The sequence below is a fragment of the Tauraco erythrolophus genome, chromosome 11 (assembly GCF_009769465.1).
Source record: "Tauraco erythrolophus isolate bTauEry1 chromosome 11, bTauEry1.pri, whole genome shotgun sequence".
Lineage (NCBI taxonomy): Eukaryota > Metazoa > Chordata > Aves > Musophagiformes > Musophagidae > Tauraco > Tauraco erythrolophus.
In genome coordinates this window covers 28,005,168-28,032,442 of record NC_141475.1, presented here as the reverse complement: position 1 = coordinate 28,032,442, position 27,275 = coordinate 28,005,168, and the positions used below count along the sequence as shown (strand labels likewise).

The 27,275-nt window shown below is 47.4% G+C and overlaps 2 protein-coding genes across 6 annotated transcripts; one reads left to right on the top strand and one right to left on the bottom strand.

Annotated features, from left to right (window-relative positions):
• The first annotated feature begins 292 nt into the window (after positions 1–292).
• Positions 293–25,666, top strand: GFM1 (G elongation factor mitochondrial 1). 5 transcript variants are annotated; one of them, XM_086617978.1, is made up of 18 exons: positions 293–327; positions 796–967; positions 1,555–1,687; positions 1,911–2,115; positions 2,852–2,968; positions 3,491–3,641; positions 7,763–7,917; positions 9,354–9,438; positions 10,519–10,656; positions 11,322–11,423; positions 12,069–12,125; positions 12,536–12,673; positions 13,642–13,724; positions 21,035–21,197; positions 22,259–22,403; positions 22,827–22,987; positions 24,696–24,749; positions 25,241–25,666. In XM_086617978.1, the coding sequence occupies exons 1-18, from the start codon at positions 293–295 to the stop codon at positions 25,370–25,372; spliced, it is 2,226 nt and encodes a 741-aa protein (XP_086474104.1). In that variant the 3' UTR covers positions 25,373–25,666. The 5 variants fall into 5 exon arrangements, with proteins under 5 accessions (XP_086474104.1, XP_086474102.1, XP_086474103.1 ...); XM_086617976.1 differs by having other exon boundaries at positions 293–339; XM_086617977.1 differs by having other exon boundaries at positions 293–352; positions 815–967.
• LOC104370742 (latexin) lies at positions 13,930–20,417 on the bottom strand. Its single transcript, XM_086617981.1, has 6 exons — positions 20,289–20,417; positions 19,323–19,385; positions 18,551–18,725; positions 17,806–17,942; positions 15,618–15,680; positions 13,930–14,056 (listed from the first exon to the last, which is right to left on the bottom strand). Exons 1-6 carry the CDS (start codon positions 20,415–20,417, stop codon positions 13,961–13,963), a joined length of 663 nt encoding a protein of 220 aa, XP_086474107.1. The 3' UTR covers positions 13,930–13,960.
• Positions 25,667–27,275: the final 1,609 nt, after the last annotated feature.

Genomic DNA, 27,275 nt, shown 5'->3' with positions numbered 1-27,275 from the left:
CTGCTCCGATGATTGAACATCTTCCATCATTGACGTGTAGCACAAATCCTGATCACTGTGTCCAGCTCACTAATTAAAGCACCAAACGCGCTCAGTCCCGACAAATCCTCAGGGAGTATCCCAGCGGGAGCCTCCTTCCCCACCCCGTTTCCCTGACGCGACCCGACCCGGGTCGATACGCCTCCCAGCGTCCCCCCGCCCACCGCCGCCATTTCCCCCGCCGGGCCCCGCTCCGCATGCGCGGCGGCCCGGAAGTGACGGCGGCGGCTGACCCCGGCGGCGGCAGGGAGCCATGCTGCGGCTGCTGCGCGCCGGCCTGGCGCCGGGGCGCCTGCAGCGGCGGGAGCACCGGGTACCTGCCGCGGCCGTTCCGGGGGGAGCGGCGGGTGCCCTGCGGAGGGGGCCCGGGGGACGCGGCCCCTCAGGGCCCGGCGGAGCCCGTGACCGCGGGAGGCCGGGCACGACATGTCGGTTCTGTCAGAGGTGCCCGGGCGGGCCGGGCACGACATGTCGGTTCTGTCAGAGGTGCCCGGGCGGGCCGGGTTCGCCCCGCGGCTCTGTCGGCCTCCCCCGTTACCGCGGCGGCGGCGGGGAGGGAAGGCCGGGCGGGAGGGAGGGAAGGTGGGGAGAAGGGGATGGTGCAGAGCTTTGAGGTGACCCCGCGGGAGCCTGGAAAGGCCGTTTCGCTGTAAATGGCCGATTTGTCATATTGACCGGAAGCCACAGCAGAGCAGTTCGCCGGGAGGTTCGTTTGCGGGCAGCGAGCTGCGTTCGATCGGCCCCCAGCTAAACCAGTGCCCTGCTCTCCTTCCAGTTCGTCCCGAACTCCCGCAGGCACTGCTCCTCGGGAGCCCTTCCCAACGAGAGGATCCGCAACATCGGCATCTCGGCCCACATCGACTCGGGGAAGACGACGCTGACGGAGCGCATCCTCTTCTACACGGGCCGGATCACACAGATGCACGAGGTGGGTTTTCCGAGGACTCCGGAGCAGAGCTGGGTGCTGTCATGAGTCCTAAAAATCTCCTGATTTCTTTCACGCCCTTTTAAAAATAAGTAGAGGGCACGGGAACAGAGAGTAATCCCTCCTTCACTGCAGTGTTCTCCCTCTTTCAGAACACTTCAAATCTTATTTCAAGACTTTCTGCTCCCTTATCATCTCCATGGTGAACTTGCAATGGAAGATACGTGTTTCTTTGGATGTAGTCAACGATGACTGTGAGAAATAGAGAACATGGAGATGTAATTTTTAGCTTCAGATATGTTAGTTGGTTAAATTCACAGTGAAGCATAATTTCCTGCAGGTTTCTGATAACTTTTTTCAGGAATGATCCTCAGGAGAGCCAAATACATTGCATGTGCAACTTAAAAAAAACCCAACTTGTTTGTAGTTCAGGAATTCCAAGTGACTCTGCCATTTTCCAAGTGCCTGTTTTTCTTCACTGCATGCAAAACGATGCTCAGTGTATAAAGCATCACTCCTGCACGTGCAAAATTCTTAGTAAAATTCCTTGGACTAAATTTTTTCTTTTTTTTTTTTTTTTTTTTCTGAAGGTGAAAGGTAAGGATGGAGTTGGAGCTGTCATGGATTCAATGGAGCTGGAGCGACAGCGTGGAATCACAATTCAGTCTGCAGCAACGTACACCATGTGGAAGGACACCAACATCAACATCATAGACACACCAGGTAGCGACAGTTCTGAACACGTTTAAGGTTGCTGTTCCCTTGTGTAGACAAAGAGCGTGGTGCCCGTCTTTGTGGTCATTAGTTGCTCAAGTTGAGCTGATGTGACTCTTTCTGTATAGCTGGAGAGGGCTTCTGTTGGCCGTTGCTCCTTTCTGCGTGTATGAGAAAACAATTCCTCATTACCTTTTATCATCTATGAGTAACAGGATTTTTTGTTGTTCAGGACATGTGGACTTCACAATTGAAGTGGAGCGATCTTTGAGAGTGCTTGATGGAGCTGTTCTGGTTCTCTGTGCTGTCGGAGGAGTTCAGTGCCAGACCATAACCGTGAACAGGCAGATGAAACGTTATGGCGTGCCATTTTTAACGTTCATCAACAAACTGGACAGGCTGGGCTCTAGCCCAACCAGAGCGGTACAACAGTTGAGGTATTTATCATTTAAAATTGTTTGTGAAATTATCTTGAGCTATTCACGTAGCAGGTTAACTCTAAGATTATCGAAAAGGGTTCTCTTGTGGGGTCTGTAGTTGCAGTTTGGAGGATAATAGCTGACCTGAGGTTAAATCCTAATCTGACCTGTAACAAGTCTTCATTTTCTCAGGAAGAACAAATGTTGGTGTCAGCCCAGGCTTGCAGTGACCAAAAGTTGGGGTTTTGATATTTGTTTTGTTGATGGAAGTAGGTTTGGAGCCACTTGGAAACCAGCCTTTTCATTTGTCCTAGACCCTGGTAGCAAACGTGCTGTAGCTCACAGCAGGGAGGTGACGCAGGGTTGGACAGTTTCTAGTTGGGACACCAGAAGTCCTGCTTGCTCCTTACCTGCAGTCTGTCTGTGCCTGATGTCATCTGTGAGATGCGTGCGTGAGTGTGCATTAAGGGAGAAGCAGCTCCCATAATCAAGTAATTAATCTGAAACTGGTTTGCACTGCCTTCGTTCCCATGGAAGTTGCTCCGTGTATCTGTTGGGGTGTAGAGGGCTGGCAGTCACTCAGGTTAAAATGCAGCTAGGTGATTTTCATCAGCATTGGTAGGTTTTTGGCACCGTCCAAAGAGCAAAAGATAATGATTTTGTAGGAATGGGATGTTGTTCAAAGACCGTCTGGAGTACATCTGTAGAAATGACTTTTTTTCTTGAACTAATTTATATTTGCTCACTTTTTCAGATCCAAGTTGAAACACAATGCAGCTTTTGTTCAGATTCCAATTGGGCTGGAGGGAAACTTTAAAGGAGTTATAGACCTTATTGAAGAAAAAGCGATATATTTTGATGGGGCACTTGGGTAAGTTTTGAAACTTGCGTATCTCTTAGCTGGAGCTAGTCTTTGTGTGAGGAACCACCTACAGTTTCTTCTAAGAGATGAAAAAGCCTGCTCTTTGGAAAGTGAGCGATGTGGCTCGTGCTGGGGCTGAGGTGTCACCCTTCCAGTTCTCCAGGTTACAGTGGAATGGTTCTGCAGGGTCGGGTTTAGCGGTGGGTGGCCGCAGCACGGCCCGTTTGTGAACTGCGGTAGTGTGAAGGGGTGGTAGCCACGCTTGCCACCCTGAGAAACAGGAGGCTTGCTTCCTAACGGGAACTGGTAGCGTGTGTTTGGTGCGAGCTTACTGGGGTGGAGATAAGATGTGGGTGAGGCTGTTGAACAGGTTATCCTGCATCCTGACAAACTCCTGCTGTGAGTGGGAAGAAACCCTCTCCCTGGTGAGTTTTTCTTGGTCAGGCTGGTCATCACAATGATTAGTGATGGAAAGGCTGATTGATGTGGTGTTCCTTTAGAGTGATCATGTTCTTTATCTCTGTACTGCAGCCAGACTCTTCGGTATGATGAAATTCCAGCTGAGTTTAGAGCTGAGGCTGCAGAGAGACGTCGGGAGTTGATCGAATGTGTTGCTAACTCGGATGATCAGCTTGGGGAGCTGTTCTTGGAAGAAAAGATTCCTACAGCTGCTGAGTTAAAGGTAACTTTGTGGTTCTTCTTCCTGAGTGTATCTTGCTCTTTTGTGTCCCTATCCCCCCTTCCCCACCTTATCCCCCAATAAAAATCTCTTGAAGTCTTGAAGAAAATTTGTTTGCTTGAGTTCTCTGGTGTGAGTGTCACCTCGCACAGCTGGACTCCCACTTTACCCCCAGTTGAGGGCCCATTCCAGGTTTGGGTTTTGATTTGCATTGGAAGGTCTGAGCTTGTGTGTGCCCTTCAGGGACCAGCAAACGGCTCAGAGGTACATCTAGTCATTTTTGTCAGTCTGCTGCCTTACTGTGTCACATCTGAGTGGCCATGACCTGCTTCGTGTCCCACAGAAGTCAGTTGTTGAGATGCTATAAGTCATTTTTGTGCCTCATTTTGTGTTTGCACTGATTGCACCTGAAGTGAAAAGCGCCGTACACTAGAAGGGAACTGGAGTGACTTGACTTGGAGGCTCCAGAGGAAAAGAATCCAGGTCAAAATGCAGTTTTCAGAAAAAAGAGAGTTGCATTTCTCTAAAGATACGTGATTTATTTAATGAAATTCTTCAGATATCAGATGGCAAACATGCCAACAGAAAGGAGATGCTCACAGAAGTAATCAGACGGCCAAAATTATTTGTTCTCCTGACAGCATGGTATCACTTTTCTTATCTGAGCCTGGGAGGATCCGCTGCAGTTCCACAGTCTTTACCCAGGTCCTGCCACTGCTCGCTCCCGGATGAGACCCACTCGTGCGGTTCCGTGGAGGCTGGACGTGTGCTCCTTGTTTCAGACTGTTCTGCGTCGGACTTGGCAATCTGCCCGTCCCGTGGCGGGTTGTTGTGTGGGATGGTGGTCCCTTCTCTAAGGACCCTCGTGGATTAGTGATGCCTCTGGAGTTACCGTGGTGGTAACTTTAGTCAGGACAGGTGCAGAAGCTGGGCTGTGCTGGCGGGAGCGTAAGAGCCTGTGCTGCACGTGGGCCTGCTTCTGCTGTGCCGTGAGCCTAGAGGTGATCCGAGGACACGTACCCTTAGAAAAGTGCCAAGCTGGTTTGCGTGCACCACACAGCCCCAGGGGGTAGGTGTAACTCAAGACAACGAAGTGTAGCTGTTGGCAGGGGGGTCTGCTGGGCTTTGTGCCCTGGCAGGAGTGGCGTAAGGGAACCACGCTGTGGTTTGCAGACCTGATCTCAACCCGGTGCAAGGATTTGTGTGGTGCATCTTGCTGTTTGCCACCACCTCTTGCTAGTGTTGGAAGTTAACTTGAGCAGTAACGTTCTAGTGCCTGCTGTTAATAGTTATTAATTAGTCAGACATTGAAACTGCTACAGGAGACCAGTCGCTTAACGTGATTGAGGTCTGAAGAGCCCGTTGCAGTGGGGAAGCCTTGCAAGCAGAGTGTTTTTCCAAGGAGAGCTGCTGTTGGAGCTACAACAGCTTGTCTTTGAGCGGTGCTGTGGCACGGAGTCTCCCTGGGGCCTGGAGCCTGCCCGACGTGGCACTGGATACCTCCTTTTGCTTTTCTTTGCCTGCAGCTGGGTGCTCCAGTTGTTCTAAGCATGTTATAAACGTCGTAAGCAGGAGCTGTTGCTCTGAGTGGAGCCTGCCAGGCCAGCTGAGCTCGAGTCAGACACTCTCACTGAGGCTACTTTAAACATGGCTTTGATATTTAGGTCTTCTTCCAAGTATTGGGCCCCGCTAGCAGTGCCTGGTTGCCCCTGTGCAGTAGCCCTTTCGCTGTTGGGGTTTGCAGCGCTTGCTTTCCTCAGGTTGCCCACTCTGTTGGGATGTAGAGAACTGGCAGTCCCTCAGAGCTGGTGCATGTTGCAAGTCCCCTTAAGGTTTGTTTATTTGAATCTTCCTGATCCCTAAATTTTGAATGCTTGTAACTTTGCTACAGACCCTGGGTTCAGATGAGGCTTATTTTGAAAATTGCTTTGGCTGCATGGGTGACTTACAGGTGATTAATGTCTCTAGGAAGAGTATGCAGGAATCTGTATATCCCAACTTCATAGAATCATAGAATCATGGAATGGTTTGGGTTGGAAGGGACCTCAAAGATCATCCAGTTCCAACCCCCCTGCCATGGGCAGGGACACCCTCCACTACACCAGGTTGCCCAAAGCCTCATCCAACCTGGCCTTGAACACTTCCAGGGATGGGGCAGCCACAGCTTCTCTGGGCAACTTGTGCCAGTGCCTTAACTTGGCTTGAGACATAAAAGCACAAGGGTTTTTTTGGATGTACCAAACAAATGTGTCTCTTATTGATAACCAGATGTTTAGTTATTCCAGAAATCAAATATTATTTTATGAAGCCTGAGCTATTCCTGTTGCAAAGCAGCTCTTCTCATTTTGGTAAAGACAGAAATGTCGTAGCAATTTGAGAGACCTGTAAGGATCTGTCCCTCACCTGGCAGAGGGCATGGTACCCGTGTGAGTGCGCTGTGTTGCTGTAAGGGTTGAGAGATTTTTAGCAGGAAGCTATTTTTGGTAGCTCCTGCTGGGAGGGAAATCTGTTACCAAGATAAATTCTCCTATTCAGCATGCCTCTTGCTTCCCACTTCTGAAAGCCAATTAATTACAGCTCTAATGGCTATAGCATTGCAGATGCAGGCTAATTTGTACTAATATGTCCCTGAAGATGGATTTTCTTTCAGTGGCCAGCAGCCAAGATTCTACTGAAAATATCTTTCTGTGGAAATGGTGCTGAGTGTCACTCCTGGATGCCACAGTCGTAGCATCTGATGTTTGCTGAAGATCAGCTGCTAAAACATCACCTAATTTGCTGCTCTCCATAACGCTCTGCTCAAGGAACTGATGCGTCCCAGGTGCTCCGTGGGGCACGCAGTGATGATAATCTTCATGTGAAAATAAAATCACTTTTTTTCCCCAAGGTAATTGTTAACGAGGATGAATTGCAGTCATGTTGCTTCATTGGAAAAACGTGGCTGAATAAAAACACCAGGCATCAGAACAGTCGTATTTCCAGCGCTCCGGTGTGTGAGAACAGACATGGGCTAGAGGAGCAGAATTGCTGATGTAGGAATTTTTTCCTTGCATTATTTTTGCAAAGTCATTACATCGACAAATTTAAGGAACCATTGTCCTCTTGATTATGGAGCTAGCTTAAACATCTGCCTTTGGGTGCTCTAAATAACTCCCAGATTAGATGATGTGGTTGACTGGCTTGGCTCTCAAGGAGAATTCATTTCCTTCAGGAGCTGCTTTCGCTTGGAGTAGGGACCTCAGTAAGCGCAGGGCGATGGCATCCTCTAGTGGCAGGGAGAGGTGGGACCGAGGTGGCAATCTCGGCTTCAGTAACGGACTGGGGGGTGTGCAGGGGGGCAGACAGCTTCTGCCCACCGTCATGGGGGACGGCTGCGATCATCGTTACAGAAGCTGTTGGTGCTCAGCTGTGCTTTGCCACATCGGGTGATGCTGATGGTGCTCAGCTGTGCTTTGCCACGTCGGTGAAAGGTGCTGATGAAGCATGAGATGACCGTGTGGTTGGTTTGTCTTGCTCGGTTTGCTGGGATGTCCTGGAAGGATTCCCAAGGCAGTTGGTGCAACTTCAGCAGGTCCGTAGATGAATGTGAGCAGGTTCTTCTGTTGTGCTTTTAAAACATTCCTCTTCAAAAAATGAGCTTTCATTGAGCACGGCACTTACCCAAATATCCCTTCCCTACCTTACTTCCTCTGTCAGAAGAGTTTCCCGTAGTTTAAAGATGTTGAAGCATCTCATCTTACTTTCACTCATTTAAATGTATATCGTTTCCCAACAAAACTAAACGGGGAATGAGGCATCTAAACCAGAACTTAAGAATCTTGACTTTACTAGCAGAGAATCGAAAAACTTTTTCTGGGGTTATCGTTGTATTTATCTTAGGCATTTTTATTTTTAAGTTGAATTTAAGATGAGGGGGAAAAAAATAAATCTCACAGTTCTCTGAAATTCTGATGAGCAGGTTTTATGGGAAGCTCTTGTCTAGGAGCTATGTGGGGGCGGCTGCTTTACTCCAGGAGTAGAGATGACCAGCAAAGAGAGAGAGGATCTAGACTGCTGCTTGGTTGGTCCTGTGTCAGACTCCTGAAGTTGTTGCAGGAGGAGAGTAACACACTGATGTTTTCCAGCTTGCCATCAGAAGAGCAACACTGAAGAAGTCCTTTACCCCAGTGCTTGTGGGAAGTGCTTTAAAGAACAAAGGGGTACAGCCGTTGCTGGATGCTGTCCTGGAATACCTCCCCAATCCCTCAGAGGTTGAAAACTATGCTATTCTTAACCAGGGGTAAGTATATTCGTGAGCAAACCGAGTGGTCTTGGAATCAGGTTTCAAAGCAGAGTAACGTTCAGTTCAGCCTGGAGAAGAGAAGGCTCCAGGGTGATCTTATTGCAGCCTTCCAGTACCTAAAGGGGGCTACAGGAAAGCTGGAGAGGGGCTTGGAACAAAGGCGTGTAGTGACTGGACAAGGGGTAACGGCTTTAAACTGAAAGAGGGCAGATTTAGATTAGATATAAGGAAGAAATTTTTCACTGTGAGGTTGGTGAGGCACTGGAACAGGTTGCCCAGAGAAATTGTGACTGCCCCATCCCTGGCAGTGTTCAAGGCCAGGTTGGATGGGGCTTTGAGCAACCTGGTGTAGTGGAGGGTGTCCCTGCCCATGGCAGGGGGGTTGGAACTGGATGATCTTTGAGGTCCCTTCCAACCCAAACCAGTCTGTGATTCTATGTAGCAGGAAACGTTACGAACAAACTGTGCTCATTTACCATTCATATTAAATAATGCCACCATAATTTTGCACAGACTTCCAAAACTAAGAAAGCTCATCTCTCATTTGAGGGTTACTGTTTGTACTGGTGTTTTTAACACACATTAAATAATTTGAAAAATTATTATCTGATGAGATAGTTCTTTAGAAATTAACAGCAACTCTTAAAACCATGCCAGCAGTAGAGGAGAGAGCGCATCTGAAACGTGTAAGCAACGTTTTGTTCTTCGGATGTGTTTCTGGAAGTCGATGTGCCTCCACAATTAAGAGGCATAAAACCCAGAACTAAAGCCAGCAGACAGCCCTTACCATTCCAGTTGTGGCTTCGGTGGTCTTAATGTTCTGGAATTCTTCCTACAATATGATCACAGCTGAACAGAAATTATGCTAATTAATACAGTTGATGACTTTTTCTCCCAGCGGTTACCTGGCTCTCTGAGTCCTCACTGCTGCTGTGCCTCTTGCTGCTCCTAACGTCTGCCTGCTGAGAGGGATTAAAACTTCTCACGGGGCTCACGGGCACTGTTGGAAGAGTTGCTGCAATCATGGAATCACAGAATGGTTTGGGTTGGAAGGGACCTCAAAGGTCATCTAGATCCAACCCCCCTGCCGTGGGCAGGGACACCCTCCACTACACCAGGTTGCAATGTCTCTGCCTTCACTCTAAAACTGGACTTGCTCATGAGTATGATGAATTGCTTTCATGGCAAAATAGTTGAACGACATCAAAGGACTAGTGAGGTTCGTCATAGTTTCGACCTCCTTTTTGGGATCTGCTGCAGTTCCTCTGAGATACTTTCCGAGCCCGAGCGCTACATATGTGAGCATCTTTAGGTCTCTGTTGTAAACCTGGGAAACTGAAGGCCCTTGGGACTCTCTGAGGTTGGGCTCATGTTTACAGCAGGCTGCATGTTTGATTCATAACATAAACTCCCTCTCCATCCCTGTTTTTAAGGGATTCTGAGGACAAAACCAAGTTCCTATTGAACTCAGCTCGAGACGATTCCCAGCCTTTCGTAGGCCTTGCTTTTAAACTGGAGGTAAGCTGTTCATGTTTTCCTTTCTAATGCAGGAGAAACCAGTAGAGAAGCAGGGCATTCCCTGCAAGAGTTGTTGGTGTACACGAGTCCTGCTCGCTCTGAGCTGCAGGTGGCTTGTCATTAATGCCTGGGAAATGCCTTTTGGTTTTGGGGAAAAGCTTTCTATTTTCAAGGTGTCTATTTGTGCACGTGGTGGCTTTTTTACTCGGTCACTGTGGATGTTGGAAAGCTAAACGGAAAGTTTCTGGAGAGTGGATGCCCAGAACATTACCTAGCTGACTTTGCTCAACTGCTTGCATGTTTCCCATGGTACCAATATTTGACCTCTCCAGAGGGACTTCAGAAGTTGTGTTCACATTGGGTTAACCCTGAAGGAGCAAAGAAGGTGTCCAGATTCATTATTTGGGATTTCAGTAGAAAACAGAGCGAGTCTAAACAGGTGGTACTACCAAAACTTTTGTGGAACAAATTTTAAAATCAGTTTGTTTAAATTAAATTTAACTTCTTTTTAAAAAATGGTTTCAACCATAAAATCCACAAATGTATCAAACGTTGCCAGATTTGGAAGTTTTAAAGTGGATTATGTGCCTCATAAAACCTTCATGGTTTTCTCAGTCAAAAACCTGAACGTTTGAGGGGGTTCGTTGGCTTATTTCAAATACTTTAAAGAAAAATCCTGGTTTTGTTTGAAGCTGAAAACAACAGAACGCAAGAGAGTTGGAAAGGAAACAGTACAGAGTTTTAACCAAACAAGTTATTTGCCACCTAGAGAGCAGCAGTCTGGATTTTCATATGGAAAGTGGCTGGCCAAATTGCTAGATAATGTATGCCTCTGTTGGGAAGGTTTAGGACTGGTAAAATTGGTGAAGTAAAGAAAATTGCCAGGAGGTGCCAAATTCTATTCCAGAGCCAAGTGAAAGCTGAGACTGTTAAAAAAAACAAAACAAAACAGATTTACATGTCTAGTGTGTAAATTCAAAACAGAAACATTTAGTCATTGAGCGCAGCTCATGCTTTGAATAGTAGTGGTCTTGGCTCCCGGAAGGATTATAGCTGATTTTTAACAAATTTTGATTCCAGGCTGGCCGGTTTGGGCAATTAACCTACGTTCGAGTTTATCAGGGGATGCTGAAGAAATCTGATTATATCTACAACACCAGGACTGGGAAGAGAGTGCGCGTGCAAAGACTCGTCCGGATGCACTCAGACAACATGGAGGTGAGCGTGGGAGGTGCAGTCCACACGGATCACCTTCTCAGCTAAACAAACTTCTTGCCTTTCATCTCTAAATGACATGAGACGTCAAATTTCTACTTTTGTTGGGAGTTCACACCTGCCTGGAGCACTTAATAGAGCTCTAGGCAAAACTGGAATGATCTCTAGTGTATTATTTCCACTGAAGTGGGGGAATCTTTGCCCAAGAAGCATTATAAAGTGGCTTTGAGGTGATAGGTAAAGCAGGCCAGCTGTGGTATTACTACCATATTCCATACTTCTGGGGGAAGGAAAATACACAAAAAAGTTTTCTTCCATGTGCTTATTGCATACAATTCTTAAAGAAAAATTGATTCTCAAACTGCTGCAAATAATATCCTTTCCTGTTTAAGATTCCTGAACTCTATAGCTGAGTCAAGACTGCCTCTGACATAGCATGTTGTTTCACATCCTTAAACTGGAACGAGTTGGCATCTGAGCTAAGGTCTCCTTTTTGTGCTTTGAATAAAGAGAGAGAAGATTTACAGAGTGTTTTATCACAGCTGGAATTTTCAGAGGAGCTTAACTTCAAGCTTTTAAAGACGGTGTTTATGTATCTTCTTAAAACTCGGTGTAGTTTGTACTGGCTCTTTCAGTGTTATCTAAATAGTAAACTTCTCTTTCTGAAGGATGTAAATGAAGTTTATGCCGGAGACATATGTGCATTGTTTGGAATTGATTGTGCCAGTGGGGATACGTTCACTGATAAAACGAGTACTGACATTTCCATGGTGAGTACACCTTCCATCTGCATGCCTCCTGCTTTGGAATTTACCAGGAGTTTGTTGAAAAAGTTGGGACTCGTTGGCTCAGTTTAAATGTTTTTTGATGTATGTGCAACTGCAAATATCTTTTGTGATTATTTGTTATGCCTCAAGGACCCTGAATATGTACAAGTATGGTATGTGCAACAGAGACACGCCCCTCTGTTGTGTGTCATCATCTTGACATCAGATATATTACGTCGGAGTTAGCAAACTGGTCTGGGCTGTTAGAAGTGGACGTTGTTACCCCAAAATATCAAACTATGTATTTGTATATGCATTTAAATACATCAGCTTTATTTATATATGCATTTACAAAATCCGATAGGAAGCAGAATCTTGTAACTAGTGTGAAATCCAAAGGGATCAACTTGCACCTAGGAAGCGGCGTTGGAAATCACGTGGTTGGCAGTACGGCACGCACCACGTTACGGCGCTGTAATCCTCAGGAGGGTTCCATGACTTTGTTACGCTATGGTATTAGATACAAGCTAGATAAGTAAAACAGTCATCCCCGTGTGTCCTCGTGACCAGACTTTTCTGGAGAAATAACATCACCACCAGGTGTGCTGGAACTTGATTGTGTGATCTCTTGCTTTATGGCCGTTGCAGGAATCAATTCACGTCCCTGATCCTGTCATTTCCGTAGCTATGAAGCCTTCCAACAAGGTAGGAGCCTACGAATCACCCTTTTTCTGACTGAGTCACCTTTCCTCCGCCGCTTTTACAATTTTCTGCAGGTTAGTGTTAAATATGGAACCATGGGCTAAACCAAGCAGTTGTAAAATGTTCTGTCTGAAGTACCTGAGAAGGTTTCATTCAGGTAGCCCAGCATGTGACTGTGAGATGGTGTCACTGAGTCAGGAAGAAGATGCGTGTCTTTGACCTGGGTGAACGTGGACTTGAAGGAACTGGGGGAATAAATACAGTTCCAAATGTATGGCTCATACAGTTCCAAATGAAAATGACCTCATGGGAGTAGAAGTGCTCAGCAGTCAACAGGAAAACTTGAGGCCTTTTTGTTTTGTGGCTTCTGGATGTTGAGTTAATGTTTTCTTGTGTGTGTACTGTTTTTTCAGAATGACTTTGATAAATTTTCCAAAGGCCTGAACCGTTTTACAAGGGAAGATCCCACTTTCAGAACCCATTTTGATGATGAGAGCAAAGAGACCATTGTTTCGGGAATGGGGGAGCTGCACTTGGAAATCTATTCCCAGGTAATTTGGAAAGCAGATTCCATGGATTCCACTTTTGACTGTTTTCCCAACCAAGAATTCTCCTTCCTTGCTCGCTGAGCACAAAATCTATCTGCAGATGAGCTGACTGATGCCAGCCTTTGCACCCAGTTTTGTCACTGGGCGCCGAAGCGCACATCAAGTTCAGAAGATGTGTGGATGTTTACAACGTCATTTGCTTTTGTGTACATCGGGGTGACCGTATGACCACTATTTTGAGATATTCTGAGCAGAAAGCACTGTGTTGTTAATGGGAACAATGTTGGCTGCTTATGGAAGAGCTTCTTGGTCAGCTTTTGAAGGTTCTTTCTGTCCAGTGGTTCTACTTTGAAGGCTTGTCATCTATTTAAAGGAAACTTCTGCCTGGAACACTTTGACTTTTTGGTTCAAATTCATAAAAACGTTGTATTAAGCACTACGCTTCGCTTTAGCAGCCTTTGCTTATACTGAATTTTACTGTCAGCCATCTACAGGAGAGAGAAATACTCTTTCTATACTTTTGAAACGTATCATTCCGTAATAAGAGATGATGCAGGCACGAGGGAATTGTTTCTTACACTGGTTTATTTGTTTCTTTCAGGATGATGTCTGTATTTTAGTCTAACCCAACAGATGTATCTGAAACGTTGACAGAATGAAGACAAGATGGCTTTTGCCTTTGAAAACTTTTAACTTGACTAAAATAATTAATGCTGTTCCCTTTTCCTGTATCTAAAGCTATAGCCCCTAAACAAGGATGACTTGCAGAGTGACAATGAATAATTTGTAACATTTCCAAAACCAACAAAAAACCCCCACAAAGACCCCAAAAATCAATCCAACACAAACCAAAAAAAAACGGTTGACCCTCATTAAGTTTCTCATTCCAGAAAGACCTGTAAATAATTGTCAATGTATTGTTCCAAGGGAACAACTCTGTATTTCATTCTGCTTTTTTTTGTTTTCTGCAGCGAATGGAAAGGGAGTATGGTTGCCCTTGCACCATGGGAAAGCCAAAAGTTGCCTTTAGAGAGAACATCTCCACACCCGTGCCGTAAGTATTCCTTCTGGCAACAGAAGGTGGGTTTTTTTTAATGTATTTTGATGCAAAATTTGATTACCTAGCAGAGAAAGTGCCTTTTGGGTTATCAGGAACAGTCTAATTGAGGAAGGACTTTGGTTATTCTTGGTACCTTGATATCATCTCCACCCTCACCAACTCATCTCCCCTCCCTCCAAACGCTTGTTGTAGCGTTTGAGCTTCTCCCCGTTGCGGTGCCGGGTGGTCGGTTATTCCGCAGCGTGTTTTGGCTGACGGCTGTCCTGTGTCACTTGAACACCATGCTGTGGGTGCCAGAGAACTGTCATTTGCCAGGGAATGATCTCCTGTGGGTACAAAACAAAACTGCAGAAAGTGAGAAGGTGTTTTGTGTGAACAAGAAGAGGAAGTGGTGGCTGTAACACAGCCCTAGCTGGGCTGATGATGAGCAGGTTGATCAAGCACCAGCAGCAGCGCAGGGTGAGCGCTGTAACACACAGTCCTGCCGAGCTGTCATAGAATCATAGAACAGTTTGGGTTGGAAGGGACCTCAAATATCATCCAGTTCCAACCCCCCTGTCATGGGCAGGGACACCCTCCACTACACCAGGTTGCCCAAAGCCTCATCCAACCTGGCCTTGAACACTTCCAGGGATGGGGCAGCCACAGCTTCTCTGGGCAACCTGTGCCAGTGCCTCACCACCCTCTGAGGGAAAAATTTCTTCCTTATATCCAATCTAAATCTCCCCTCTTTCAGTTTAAAGCCATTGCCCCTTGTCCTATCACTACACACCCTTGTAAAAAGTCCCTCTCCAGCTTTCCTGTAGCCCCTTTAAGTACTGGAAGGCTGCAATAAGATCACCCCGGAGCCTTCTCTTCTCCAGGCTGAACAGCCCCAACTCTCTCAGCCTGTCTCCATAGCAGAGGTGCTCCAGCCCTCGGATCATCTCTGTGGCCTCCTCTGGACCCGCTCCGGCAGCTCCATGTCCTTCTTGTGCTGGTCTGTCCAGATATCTGAAGTTCTCCTGCCAGGTTTTTTCAGCCTGTGTTGTGCTCCATGCTGCTGCAACTACGTTTTTCTCTCATCTAGGCAAGTTCAGCAGCTCAAGCACGTCTGTGTTGGATCATCCCTCTTCCTGTTAGTGCCATTGATATTTTGGGACAATGAAGAACAATGCTTTTGTTCTGCAATTAGTTAGCTACTACTTCTCAGGAGTTTTTCTTCATGGAAAACTTAAGAACTGCAAACAGTATAGATGCCCCAAATTAACCTGAGAGGGCAGTGGGGTAGGAAGTAGGGGAGCTAGAAGTGGCAGTGAGATCTCTCATTGTTATCAGTGGACAATTTATTACAGGAGGTTGCACAATCAAGAACAACTTTCAAATTTTCTGCGTTTTTCTTATGAAAGCGCTTGCTCGGATTGCAAAATTATGATGGAGAATAGCACCCAATGTAAATACTCTCTGGAAACCACAGTTTCTGCTGCTTGCTTCTGTGAGCCACTGGGGCAGACGATGCCTGTGTGAACTGGTCCACCACTGCTGTCCTCCAGCGTAGAGCAAGCACCATGTTTGCAGCTCCAGCTGGAATGCAGCTAAGCAGTCCAGGATGCTGGCAGCTGCTTCTTCCCTTTATCCCTGGCCAGTTTGGCAATAGTAGCTCCCAAGAGGAGAGAGCTGTGAATGACCAATATGCTGAACTGCTGCCATTCCCAAGAAGGTCCCAGAAATAGCTGAAAATTATTGTCTGCTGACACAGATGGGTGATGGTTGCCCTACCTCACCCCGTTTGCTAACTGACCTGCAGGCAGCACATCAGTGAACGCCCCACCATCTGCGTGGCTGAGTTGGAGGTCACACAGCTGGCAGCCTTAAAAACCAAACAAAGGTTTTGGAGAAAGACTTTACCTGGGACACCATTTCGTGAAGTAGAATCATGTAGTCAAATTCAAGGTATTCATCACTTCTTTTCTGGAAAGACAAGATGAAAAGGGCTGAATTTGGGGCTTCGCCCCACCTTAAAAGAAGTGAATCAGTTCTCTTCGGTTGTCATAAAAACTCCCTGATACATTTCAGATGAAACTAGCAGCTTTTGGTAGCACAGAAAGCAGGTGGAGCTTAGTCACTACAGCAAAACAAAGAGAGACTGTTTTGTGTTTCTGCATTTGAGACGGGATGTGAAACTTAAAATTATGCTAATTCCTCCTTTAAAGAAGCCAGATATATCTCAACTTCAGGAATTCCACTTGGGGAGGGAACACCTGATTCTACAAGGTGTCAGTTTAACCCAAATAATCCTAAATAATATTGTCAGGATAATACTTGGAACACACTCCAGAGGCCTTCCAGCAGATAACAAGTTGTCAGTGGTTGTGTGAGCGACAGAACACCCGCTGGCCTGTGGAACATACTGTTTATGTCCCTGTTTTTCAGGGAAAAGAAAACGAACAAAATTGCTGCAGAGATGACAGCTGGTTTAGTGTAATAGTCTCTGTCTGCCTTATCCTTAAATTTGTCTGTTTTTTAAAGGGGGTTTTAAAAGCTGCTTGTGCAGAGCCCTGCAGCACTGAGAGGTGCTCTGAGATAGCCATCAGAGGGAGCAAAACGCTAACGAACCGTGTGCCCAGAATGGGTTCCTGCCTCTCCTCGTGCCCAGAACTTCATGGGAATTCACTGGCAGTTCTGGGTGGCCACACGTTCGGGCTCTGCAAGTCTGTTCTGAAGACTCCTGATATGTTGGGTTTTCTAAATACAAAACCCTCCTCCTTTATTCCAGCTTAATTTCCTCGAATTTAAAGATGACAATCCCTTCAGGAGTTATTCTTAACTCACAGTATATTTTCTCCAGATGGAACAGAGAACAACTGTGAGAGTCTATAGAATCATAAACTTCATTGATGCTCGTCATGCTGATATAAGAGCATTGCTGCAATTGACTGAATTTTTCAAATCAGGTAGAAAGCTATCCTTGAAGTAAGTGTTACTGTTAAATGGGTCATTTAAAAAAAATTGAGAGCACTTCTGCCATATGAATGTCTCAACTAAAAATTAATTTTAGATTTTCTTCCCCCCCCAAAAAAAATTCTAAAAATGAGTCAAAGTAAGTTTGGGAAGAACAAAGTACAAAAGCTAATAATGAGAATGGAATTCAGTCAGTATTTTCTTTCTTGGTTAGCATTTTGGGGTGAACTAGCAAATGGATGGGAGCGCAGTACTGCAAACTAAAGCAGTGCAGATTGGGTTTGACTGGATTTGAGGTGCAGCCCGTTGCTATTTGTGTAGACTCGGCTGTCGCAGAGGTGCCAGGCAGCATTGCTGAGACTGATTGCTAGGTCATGGTGTGGCTCAAGAGATGGAGGACAGTATTCCAGTGCATCTTATGCAGATACAAGAATGCTGTCAGCTGGGCTTACGCCAGAGCTGAAAGGCAGGAAAGGAACACAAAACCGTCATCAGCGAGATGACCTCCAAGTGGCAGAGTCCATTTTCTTCACTAAATAAGCATGGAATACTGCTGTTGTTGAGAAGACACAGCCTCTATAAGCAAAATTGATGAAGAGAAGGAGTGATCTCAATAACAAAAGCTGGAGAGGGACTTTTTAGAAGGGTGTGTAGTGATAGGACAAGGGGCAATGGATTTAAACTGAAAGAGGGCAGATTTAGATGAGATCTAAGGAAGAAGTTTTTCACTCCAAGGGTGGTGAGGCACTGGAACAGGTTGCCCAGAGAAGCTGTGGCTGCCCCATCCCTGGAAGTGTTCCAGGCCAGGTTGGATGAGGCTTTGGGCAACCTGGTGTAGTGGAGGTTGTCCCTGCCCATGGCAGGGGGGTTGGAACTGGATGATCTTTGAGGTCCCTTCCAACCCAAACCAGTCTATGATTATGTGAATCTACCTCAACAAACGTTTAAGCGTTCACCATTTGCTAGAGGAAAGGGGCAGGTGGAAGAAAAAGCAAACACTGGCTCAAAAACCAACTGGACCAAGAAGTTCAGAGGTTTCTCGCTTAAGAACTTGGCTTCAGCTGTAGCCCAGCACATGCACAACTGCTTAGCTCCTAAATAGCACTTTTCTCACAGGGCACTGATGGTAACTTACCACTTGCTTCACGTGTTTGATTTGGGCAAATTGGAACTTGGTGTTCTCAGTTGAGTTCTGCCACATCACGTAGCCGGAGGCGGCCCGCGCCAGCAGGAGGACGGGCTCCATTTCTGGGGCCACGGTGCCGTGGCTGTCTGGCAAACAAAGTGAACAATATATACGTTAAGCAAGATTCATGGAGTTGCAGCCATTAACAGAACCTCATCACCTAATAGTAAGGTCTGGTGCTGAAGTCACTCGCTTACGTTCCTTGCTGCGCCACAGACCTTCCATATAATCTTGGAACAGCTGCTCCATCACCAGGGTGTCTGTTTTCCTCCCACTTCTTTCTCTTCATATATATTCTATGAGGTCTTCAAGGCAGGGGTTGCTCTAAAGAGCAGACCCTGGTACTGCCGTTGGGGTGTCAGGTACTACACTGCCAACAGCCACGCGCAGCGAGCAGGACGCTGGGAGTAGTACCAGCAGCAGGTGGCTCAAGAACAATCACGTGCAAATCATGCACCAGCTCTGGGTTTCAGAGACAGTGAATAAATTTGGTGGTGCTGGGATTGACAGACCACCCTGAATGAGAGAAAGTGAAGCAGCGTGGCTTCCGAGGAGGGCTAATAGCCACAGCCCCTCGGTCCTGGCTCCCATGTGAGTCCTGGACCACCACCAGCTGAGCTTAGGTTTGCTTCTGGCCATGGAGGACATCCTTGTCCCAAAAACTTCCTCTTTACCCCAAACCCCTCCTTTGTACCTGGTATGTTTTCTGCCACAAGCTCTTTTTCCAGGCTCTTGATGTGGTTGTAGAACACGTTATCTGCTTCATCTGCGTTCTTAAGTTCTCCTTCAATTGTGAATCGCACATCTGGAGCAACGTTTTTGTTGCCCAGATGGTAAAGAACCTCAGCAGTGCAGTTAACAGTAGTGTCCTGTTGCAGAGTTAATGATCTGTATTAATACTTGATGGAATTCCTGTACAGTATTGGTAATTTGCACTTCTAAAACAGATTTTTTGTCTTTATGTAGTTGCCGTTTTCTCTGAGTTTGGCCCAAAGAGACCCGTGATTATTTAAGACGAGGTTAAATTCACGGTATTTCTGTGAATATATGTGAGGGCAGTTTTCTTGCTGCAGTGACAGAAAGAAATGTTTGTGGGGCAGAACGTCGCGTGTGCTGTTCAGCTGGAGTGATGGTTCAAATAACTTCTGTTTGAAACTGGGTGTCACTGGAACGTCCTTGTCAGCCCTCAGGCGTTTTCTTGTGCCGCAGTGGTGGGCATCAGATGTTGGGGGCTCTTAGGTGTGGAAAATGGCATTCCCTTTTGGTAAAGTCAAGCCTGTTTGTTTTGGGTTTTTTTTTGCCCGATTTCCAGTATAGAAACATCTGAATCAGTACCCCCGAGTATTCTTAACTGGTGTGCCCACCAGCCTCAGCTAAGCTCAGCACAAAGCACTGGCTTTGTATTACACATGGGTAGCACCAACTTCTGCCCACAGAAAGTATGAATTAAATAAATCTGAACTCACTTTGTCAAGGACATCTTCTAACACCAGTTCCAGACGGTACTTACGCCCAACACCATCGATGTCCTAAACAAGGAAAACATCAGAACGTTTATTCTGTAAAACATTGAATTACTTTGCGTGGTGGAAAATACTCTGGTTATTGTGACACGCGCCGCAGCGGCGCCGTTCTCTGCACACAGTGGGGGATCCTTTTATCCCTTCCTCAACATGCACCTGGTGTTTTGCACTTTATTGTGAATTGCATCCTGTCACGTATTTCTTGGATATCTACAACAGCGAGCTAAGCAAGGTCAGTTTTGTTGTAGCAGGTTTAGGAGCAAACCCAGCACGTGTCAGTGGTGAGAGTTTGGTCTGAACTGGGAGTCATGAGCAGAGCATCCTCCTCCGGAGTGAGTCTGCTGGGGAGGTGCAGCAGGGCCCGATGCCGTGGGTGGGCACAGTGGGCACAGCACCGGGCACGGTCCCTGCAGCAGCGTGGTCAGGACGGGTGGCACAGCAGGTTCTGCACAGCGGGTCTGCCCGGCTGTGACCGGCCCAAGGGTGACGGCCGGGAACACGGCTCCTTCTGCCATCTGTCGGGAGCTCCATCGGGAGCCTGGCACGCGTGCGGCTGCACGCTGCCGACACGCCGTGCTGCAGGGAGCGCTGGGTGGGTGAACGGAGCCGGTTTTTCCACCTTGAGATTGCGTGTGGCAGCCAAAGAGACCGAACACGGAAAGACCCGTTCTGTGGGATGAGCCATTGTCTGTCTGTTCGGGGCAGCCCTGCCTGCATGGCAGCCCGCCCGTTTCTGCCCCCGAGGGGAGAAGCAAAGCTGCTGCCCACCCTGCGGGAGGCAGAACCAGCCGACAGCCCTACTCCTGCTCCTTGCGCCGTGCTCCTTGCGCCCTGCTCCTTGCTCCCTGCTCTTGCTCCTTGCTCCCTGCTCCCATTCCTGTTCCTTGCTCCTGCTCCCGCCGCCCTCACCTCCCTGCCGGCCCGCCGCACGGCGCGCAGGGCCAGGCCGCGCCCGGGGCTCCCCCGCCGGTAGCAGACGAAGCCGGCGGCGAGCGCTGCCGCCCGGCTGGCCGGGTGCTGGCTCGGCGGCAGCTCCATGGCGGCGGGAGCCGCTTCCTCCTCCCGCAGGAAGCGGCCGGGGCGGAGCGGGGCCGGGAGCGGGGCCGTCCCGTCCCGCCCCGCCCGGCTGATGGACGGGACGGACCGTGCGGGTGTCCCGGTATCCCCCCGCCTGGAGCCTGGGCACGGCAGCCGGGGAGGGCAGGGATTTCAGGGAGAGCTCAGATCCCTCCGGTTTGGCTTAAAAAAATGTTTTAACAGTTCATATTGACAAGTTTTCCCCCTAGTATCCCCTTGCTCGGTGTCTGCACTTAACTTGGAAACGGTAAGCGTGTGCAGAAACAACAAAAAACTCTTGTTAGTCAACAAAAAGCACAGCCAAAGGCCAGCAGGCTTCAGCAGCGTCGCGTACTGCGCACGGAAAAATCGGGGGTTTGCAGTTGTTTTTTGGGAGATGAAACTCGTCGCAGCCTCCCAGCTTCCCGTGGCGCTCGCTCCGTGGGCATCAAACACCCTCTTAGCCAGCTTGGGTACGTGCAGCTACATGGAATAAAGTAAAATGCAGAATGAGGACTTTTTCCTTAGAAACCTGTGGTTGGAGCGTGGTTGGTGTAACCAGTAAGGTGATATTGTGGGGGGGCTGTGTTTGTTCTCAGGTTTGAATACACACACAAGAAACAGACGGGCGGAGCGGGCCAGTATGGCAAAGTCATTGGCGTTCTTGAGCCCCTGGATCCGGAGGACTACACAAAACTGGAGTTTGAAGACAGAACTGTTGGCACAAACATTCCGAAACAATTCGTGCCCGCTATTGAAAAGGTACAGAGCATTTTGTGTGTGTGTGTACGACGCAAGAAGTACCAATTCCTCTTGTTTTCCTGCTATATCCACGTTTACCGTGACTGTCCTGCCTCAGGCGAGGAGGCCTTTCCTGTTGCTTCAGTGGAAGCAGAACCAAATTTGTGTGCTTTGCTCAATCCCCCACATTCCGAGGTTTTCCACTCAATTTAGAAGCTGCTGTTTGTTTTCTCTGGCGGCGTGTGCCTGCTCTGTTTCCGGAGCAAAAGGCAGGCTGCCCTCTCCAAGGGCCAGACAAGCCGCCTTCTGTCGGATCTGCTTTTTACTGATCTCCTTCTGCTTTTGATTACGATTCTCGTCTCCAACCCCAAAATATGGCACTTTTTCAGTGACTTCTCTGAGGCCAGTGGTGTAGGAAGCTGTAATTAAGCTAGATTTCCTGCAGGAATTACCAATTTCCTCTCTTCTGCGGGCTTCCTCCGTGTCCGCCTCCGTGCAACTGTGTCATTTATCACATAGTACTTGAAGTAGTACCTACCATGATCTTTGAATTCCTATAATAATAGATCAACCTAAAATAATTCCTTCGTTATTCCATGATGCAGCACTTCAAAGATTTTTGCCAAGTCCTGGGAAAAGCACGCAGTCTTAAAAGAATCTTGTTCTTCAGTCGAGTGGTTAGAGTAGTTCTTGCCACAGGGAGCATTCTTTCAGCTTTTGATCATACAGTCCCTTAACAAAGCAAAATCCTGAGTGCATTTCTTTTCCTTGTCCTTTGCTTGTGAGCTCCGTTTGTAAAAACCACCAGTATCAAACTGAGGGGCCAAAGAATGATAGTACAAAGTTTCCAAGTGCTTGGGAATGAAGAGTTTTCCCCACTGTTGCGTTCTTCCATCATCTCATCAAACAAGCAGATCCATTGGGTAGATATGGGATTGTTGTTAGAAAGTGTGAATGGTTTGGGGTGGTGGTGTTGCTTTGGTTTTTACGTTCAGTGTCTTTTATAGGGTGACGTTAACGCTGCTCTTTTTTGAGCTTCGTTTTGCTCTACAGACTGCTGACGTTGGGATGTTATTCGACAGGGATTCCGAGAAGCATGTGAAAAAGGTCTGGTGTCAGGGCACAGGATATCCGGAGTCCGCTTCGTCCTGGATGATGGTGCCCATCACATGGTGGACTCCAATGAAATCTCTTTCATCAGAGCAGGAGAAGGAGCCCTAAAGCAAGGTATAAAGCTGGTGGTTGGAATGCATGCTCCTCCAGATGTATCCATACGTGCATGTAAAGACTGGCCGGTTGCGTAAGGCAGAATAGATGCAAGAGTTTTTAGAAATTCTGGGGGAGGCACAATAATTCTTTTAGTCCTGTGAAGAAAATCCTGTCTCCTAGAGTAGAGTAAAGAAACACCAACGGCTTCATCCTTACGCAGGTATGAAAAGAACATTTTAGCAAACTGTGCCTCCCAGTGGTGTGGTCTTAGGAATAGAAGGCAAGGGACTGGAATTCCACAGTCGGTTGCTGCTTTCCCCCCCTGGATGTAAGAAACACTTAGCATTAACCATAAAACACTTCTTTGCTGTGCATAGGGGTCTCTTGGATTATACCAGGCTTGTTCTTTGATCTTCGACTATGAATTTATTTTTTCTCCAGCTATGGAAAACGCCGCCGTGCGCATACTTGAGCCCGTTATGGCAGTGGAGGTGGTGGCACCCACTGAATTCCAAGGAGCAGTGATAGCTGGAATTAATCGCCGCCACGGAGTCATCACAGGACAAGACGGCACAGAGGGTTACTTTACTCTCTATGCTGAGGTTTGTGTTGTTCACTGATTCCTGACCTTTCCTTTTCCTGCCTTCCCTTTTGGCTCCGTTACTGTTTCACTTGCTGACTAACGCGTGTGAACTCGGAGCCTCGTTTTTCGGTGGATAAATATGACGTTGGTTTTTCAGTGGATAAACGTAACGTTAGTTTTCAGCGCGTGGCAGTGTGTTGTGCACAGAATCATAGAACCATAGAATGGTTTGGGTTGGAAGGGAGCCTCAAAGACCATCCAGTTCCAACCCCCCTGCCATGGGCAGGGACACCCTCCACTACACCAGGTTGCCCAAAGCCTCATCCAACCTGGCCTTGAACACTTCCAGGGATGGGGCATCTACAACTTCTCTGGGAAACCTGCTCCAGTGCCTCACCACCCTCTGAATGAAAAATTTCTTCCCTAGATCCAATCTAAATCTCCCCTCTTTCAGTTTAAATCCATTGCCCCTTGTCCTGTCACTACACACCCTTGTGAAAAGTCCCTCTCCAGCTTTCCTGTAGGCCCCCTTTAGGTACTGGAAGGCTGCAATAAGATCACCCCGGAGCCTTCTCTTCTCCAGGCTGAACAGCCCCAACTCTCTCAGCCTGTCTCCATAGTAGAGGTGCTCCAGCCCTCGGATCATCTCCGTGGCCTCTTCTGGCCCCGCTCCAACAGCTCCATGTCCTTCTTGTGCTGGGGACCCCAGAGCTGAACGCAGCACTGCAGGGTGGTCTCCCGAGAGCAGAGCAGAGGGGCAGAATCCCCTCCCTCGCCCTGCTGCCCACGCTGCTCTGGATGCAGCCCAGGACACGGTTGGCCTTCTGGGCTGCCAGCGCACAGTGCCAGCTCATGGTGAGCTTCTCACCCACCAGCACTCCCAAGTCCTTTTCCTCAGGGCTGCTCTCCATCCATTCCCTGCCCAGCCTGTCCTTGTGCTTGGGATTGCCCCGACCCACGTGCAGCATTAGGAAACCTGTTATCGATCCGTTTTGCTCCAGAGACGCCGACTTACTCACCTAAAATCACACAGGGGCAGGGAAAGCGGCAGAATTTGGGATTCTTAGATGTGCTGGCGTTGCTTCCTCAGAGTGGAAGAAACCGCAGCAGTACAGGTGCTCGGAGTTCAGGGGGAAGGTGTTTTTATCAGTTACCTTCCTTCAGCTGTTACCTGCATTAACTGGCATAACTGCGGATAAATGACTCGTCTGCCACGTTCCCTCTTTTACATCCCTTCTAAAAACGTGGTTGTTGCCACGGAAACGTACATGTGGTGGCGGCACGAGGGTCAATCATCTCAGCAGAGCTCTAGCTGATGGCAAACCACGCGCTGCGTCGCTCCTGCTTCGTGAACTGTGTTCAGATCTGCGGTCCTGAGATATTTCAGACGTGATGATCCGTTGCCCGGTGACGCAGTTTACTGAATTTGGGATGTTCCGGTACCTGGCGCGTTCAAACGCTGAGATTTTTGGGGTTTCCTGCTGAAAACACATTGTGAATGTAAATTAGTTGAAATAAGAGGAACTTTACAAAAATAGATTATTAGATCAGTACTGTTTACTAAAAGCACCAGATTTTTTCTTCATACAATCTTTTATTGTAAAGATTAATTGGAAGAAAACTGATTAATTGAGATTAACTGAGATTAATCGAGATTAATTGGAAGAAAACTCCAAGTTGATGGAAAAGCACCTTGTTTTTACAAGAATAGTGTGCTTGGATTTTAGGTGCCACTGAACGACATGTTTGGATATGCCACGGAGCTGAGGTCTTGCACAGAGGTACGCGCTCTCGGTGCTTTTTGCTAGAACATATTTATTTCTGTAAATCGTGATAATTTGCATCTTCATATGCATAACGTGTAGCAGTAAAAGCAACAAAAACCAGAACAAATGCAGAGTAGGAAAATAACCTTGGAGTTTTTACTGTCACTTGAACTGCTTTTTAATTAACGTAGCTCTTGTTAGCGGTGGTGTTTCTGGCTAAAGAATTCTTTCATACTTTGAGGAAGAGATACAAAGTGGTGGGTATCCATGAAGGTGTTGAATTCCCGGGCGGGGGAAGTTTAGGAGTAGCCCTCAGGTTATAAACATCTGCGAGCAGACGAGGTTTTTGACAGCAGCTCACGCTGTTGAGTTTTCCTTTTTAAATAATCTCCACGCCTGGAGCTGCACGCTCACTGGGTGCGTTTTGGTCGGGTGAGTGGGTCTGTTGTGTGCAAAATGGCACCTTTAGCATCCTCACTGGGACTCTTCTTTTTCCCATTCCCCAGGGAAAGGGGGAATATACGATGGAATACTGTAGATACCAGCCGTGTTCGCCCAGCACTCAGGAAGAAGTAATTAACAAACACCTTGAAGCAACAGGACGACTTCCTGCAAAAAAGGGCAAAGCCAAGAGCTGACTTTTTTTGTCTCCTCTTTGAGTACTTTGCGCAGTTTTTCACAATTCCCTGTGAAAGCTGGGTTGTCCGAGCGTTGGAAGCAATCAAGGCTGGATGAGTGCCGGCTGCAGCGGGACTTGGGCTCGTAATTTCATCATGATATCCTTCCTTCGTGGTGTTCTCAGAAGCCACCAGGAGATTACAACGAGAATGTTCACGTGTAAACGCTGCTCGTTAACAAAATATATAAATGTTAAAACACTGATGATAATTTGTCTTGAAATTTGTCTTAATCCATTTGCATTAAAACAATTTTATTTTTTTACTTGATAGATCATCATTTTGTTATTAGGCCAGTCACTGTTTCTCTGGGTTTGAAAGACTTGGGGTTGGGAGACTAAACCAAATCTGAACTGGAGAGGCACGGGGGTGAGTTGTTACCCAGTTGTGAGCATTTTTGCCAGCATTTTTGGTGCTCCAAGCACAGATCCTTCAGCTCCTGCAGTGTGTTTAGAGCATGCAGTCCGGAGAAGGAATGTCCATCTTCCCTCCTTTCCTTCAGAAACACTGCGAGGAGCCTCCCAGCTCCTAAGGAACTGGGCAGAGTCATCTGTCACCTGTGCAGCTGGTCTGCCACCACAGCTGCTCTTCGCTGGTGGTGCAAGGCATTTGGAAAGAGTTGGCACTGATATATGGAGAAGTCAACTCTTTCCAAAGCTGCCAACAACACGGATTTATTTTACGGGCTCGCTTTCCTGGCTTTTTGTTAGGAAACCAAACCAAAGAGTCCTTTTCCCAGAATCTTGCAGTCGAGAGGGCGTGTTGCGTTGCTGATGATGCTTCGCTTGGGAATCGGTTGAATACATCCCGCTCGCTCGTAGGAGAGAGAGAGAGAACAGGGCTGCTACGGTTTGGTGAGAAAGAGAAGGAATTATCATCAATATTTTTTTTTAATTATGACCAGAAGATCCACGCTGATTTTCTGTGCACTCTCTTGCTTCCTGACCTACTCAGCTCAACGGCGTTTTTGCAGACTTCCAGTAAACAGAGAAGTTCATTCCAGTTCAAAACCAGCTTCATTCCTGGCACAGGGTTGGGGTTGATGTTTACCAGACACAGACAGAGCTGCAGCCGCTGGGCTTTTTTTTCCTCAGCTTTCACGGAAAGCCAGTGAAAATTATTTATTTTAACGTTGAAAGAAGTGCAAAGTCAGAGATTTGTCGGAGGCACGAAAATGCTGACTAAGCACTGGCACAACGTTGTGTGTGGGTCTGGTGTTGCTTTGGGCTGAATCCTTCTCGATCCCCTTCCTTTCAGAGCTTTATTTTGGAGAAAACACTCAGCTGGAACTCGTTTCAAGAAGAGCCCTGCAGGTTCTCCGACATCTGGAGATTTCTTGAACAAGCAAATACAGACCAAAATTCACAGATGTCTTATAAAAGCTGCCTGAACGCGAGAAATAGACGGGGTGGTTATGATTTTATTTATATTTATGATTTTATTTATGATTTTATTTATATGTATGGCTTGTATTTTGCTTGTTAGAGGCCGGTCACGCTGTGAATTCCTGGCTGAACGTGCTGGTTCTCCACGGACCCAGGGCCGGCACGGCCTCGGGAAGCGCAGCGCGGGGGCACCACGGTGGAACTCCAGCACCAGGGAGAGTCGGTGGGCAGGGCGAGGCTGGTGGGTGGTGGGGGAGAGTGGAAGAAGCACCAGCAAGATGCTCGTTTTGGGGCACCCTGGATTTTGTTTCTTGATGCCTGAAGGGTTTTTTCTTTCTTTTAATCACATTTTAGACAGCGCTCATGGTATGTCTGGCTTGGTGTAACTCCTAGCACCAAAGATGGAAGAGAACGGTTCTCTGGACTCTACAAAACCTTGCAGAAGGCTCTGCACATGTGTCTTGTAGGGTGAAGGGTTC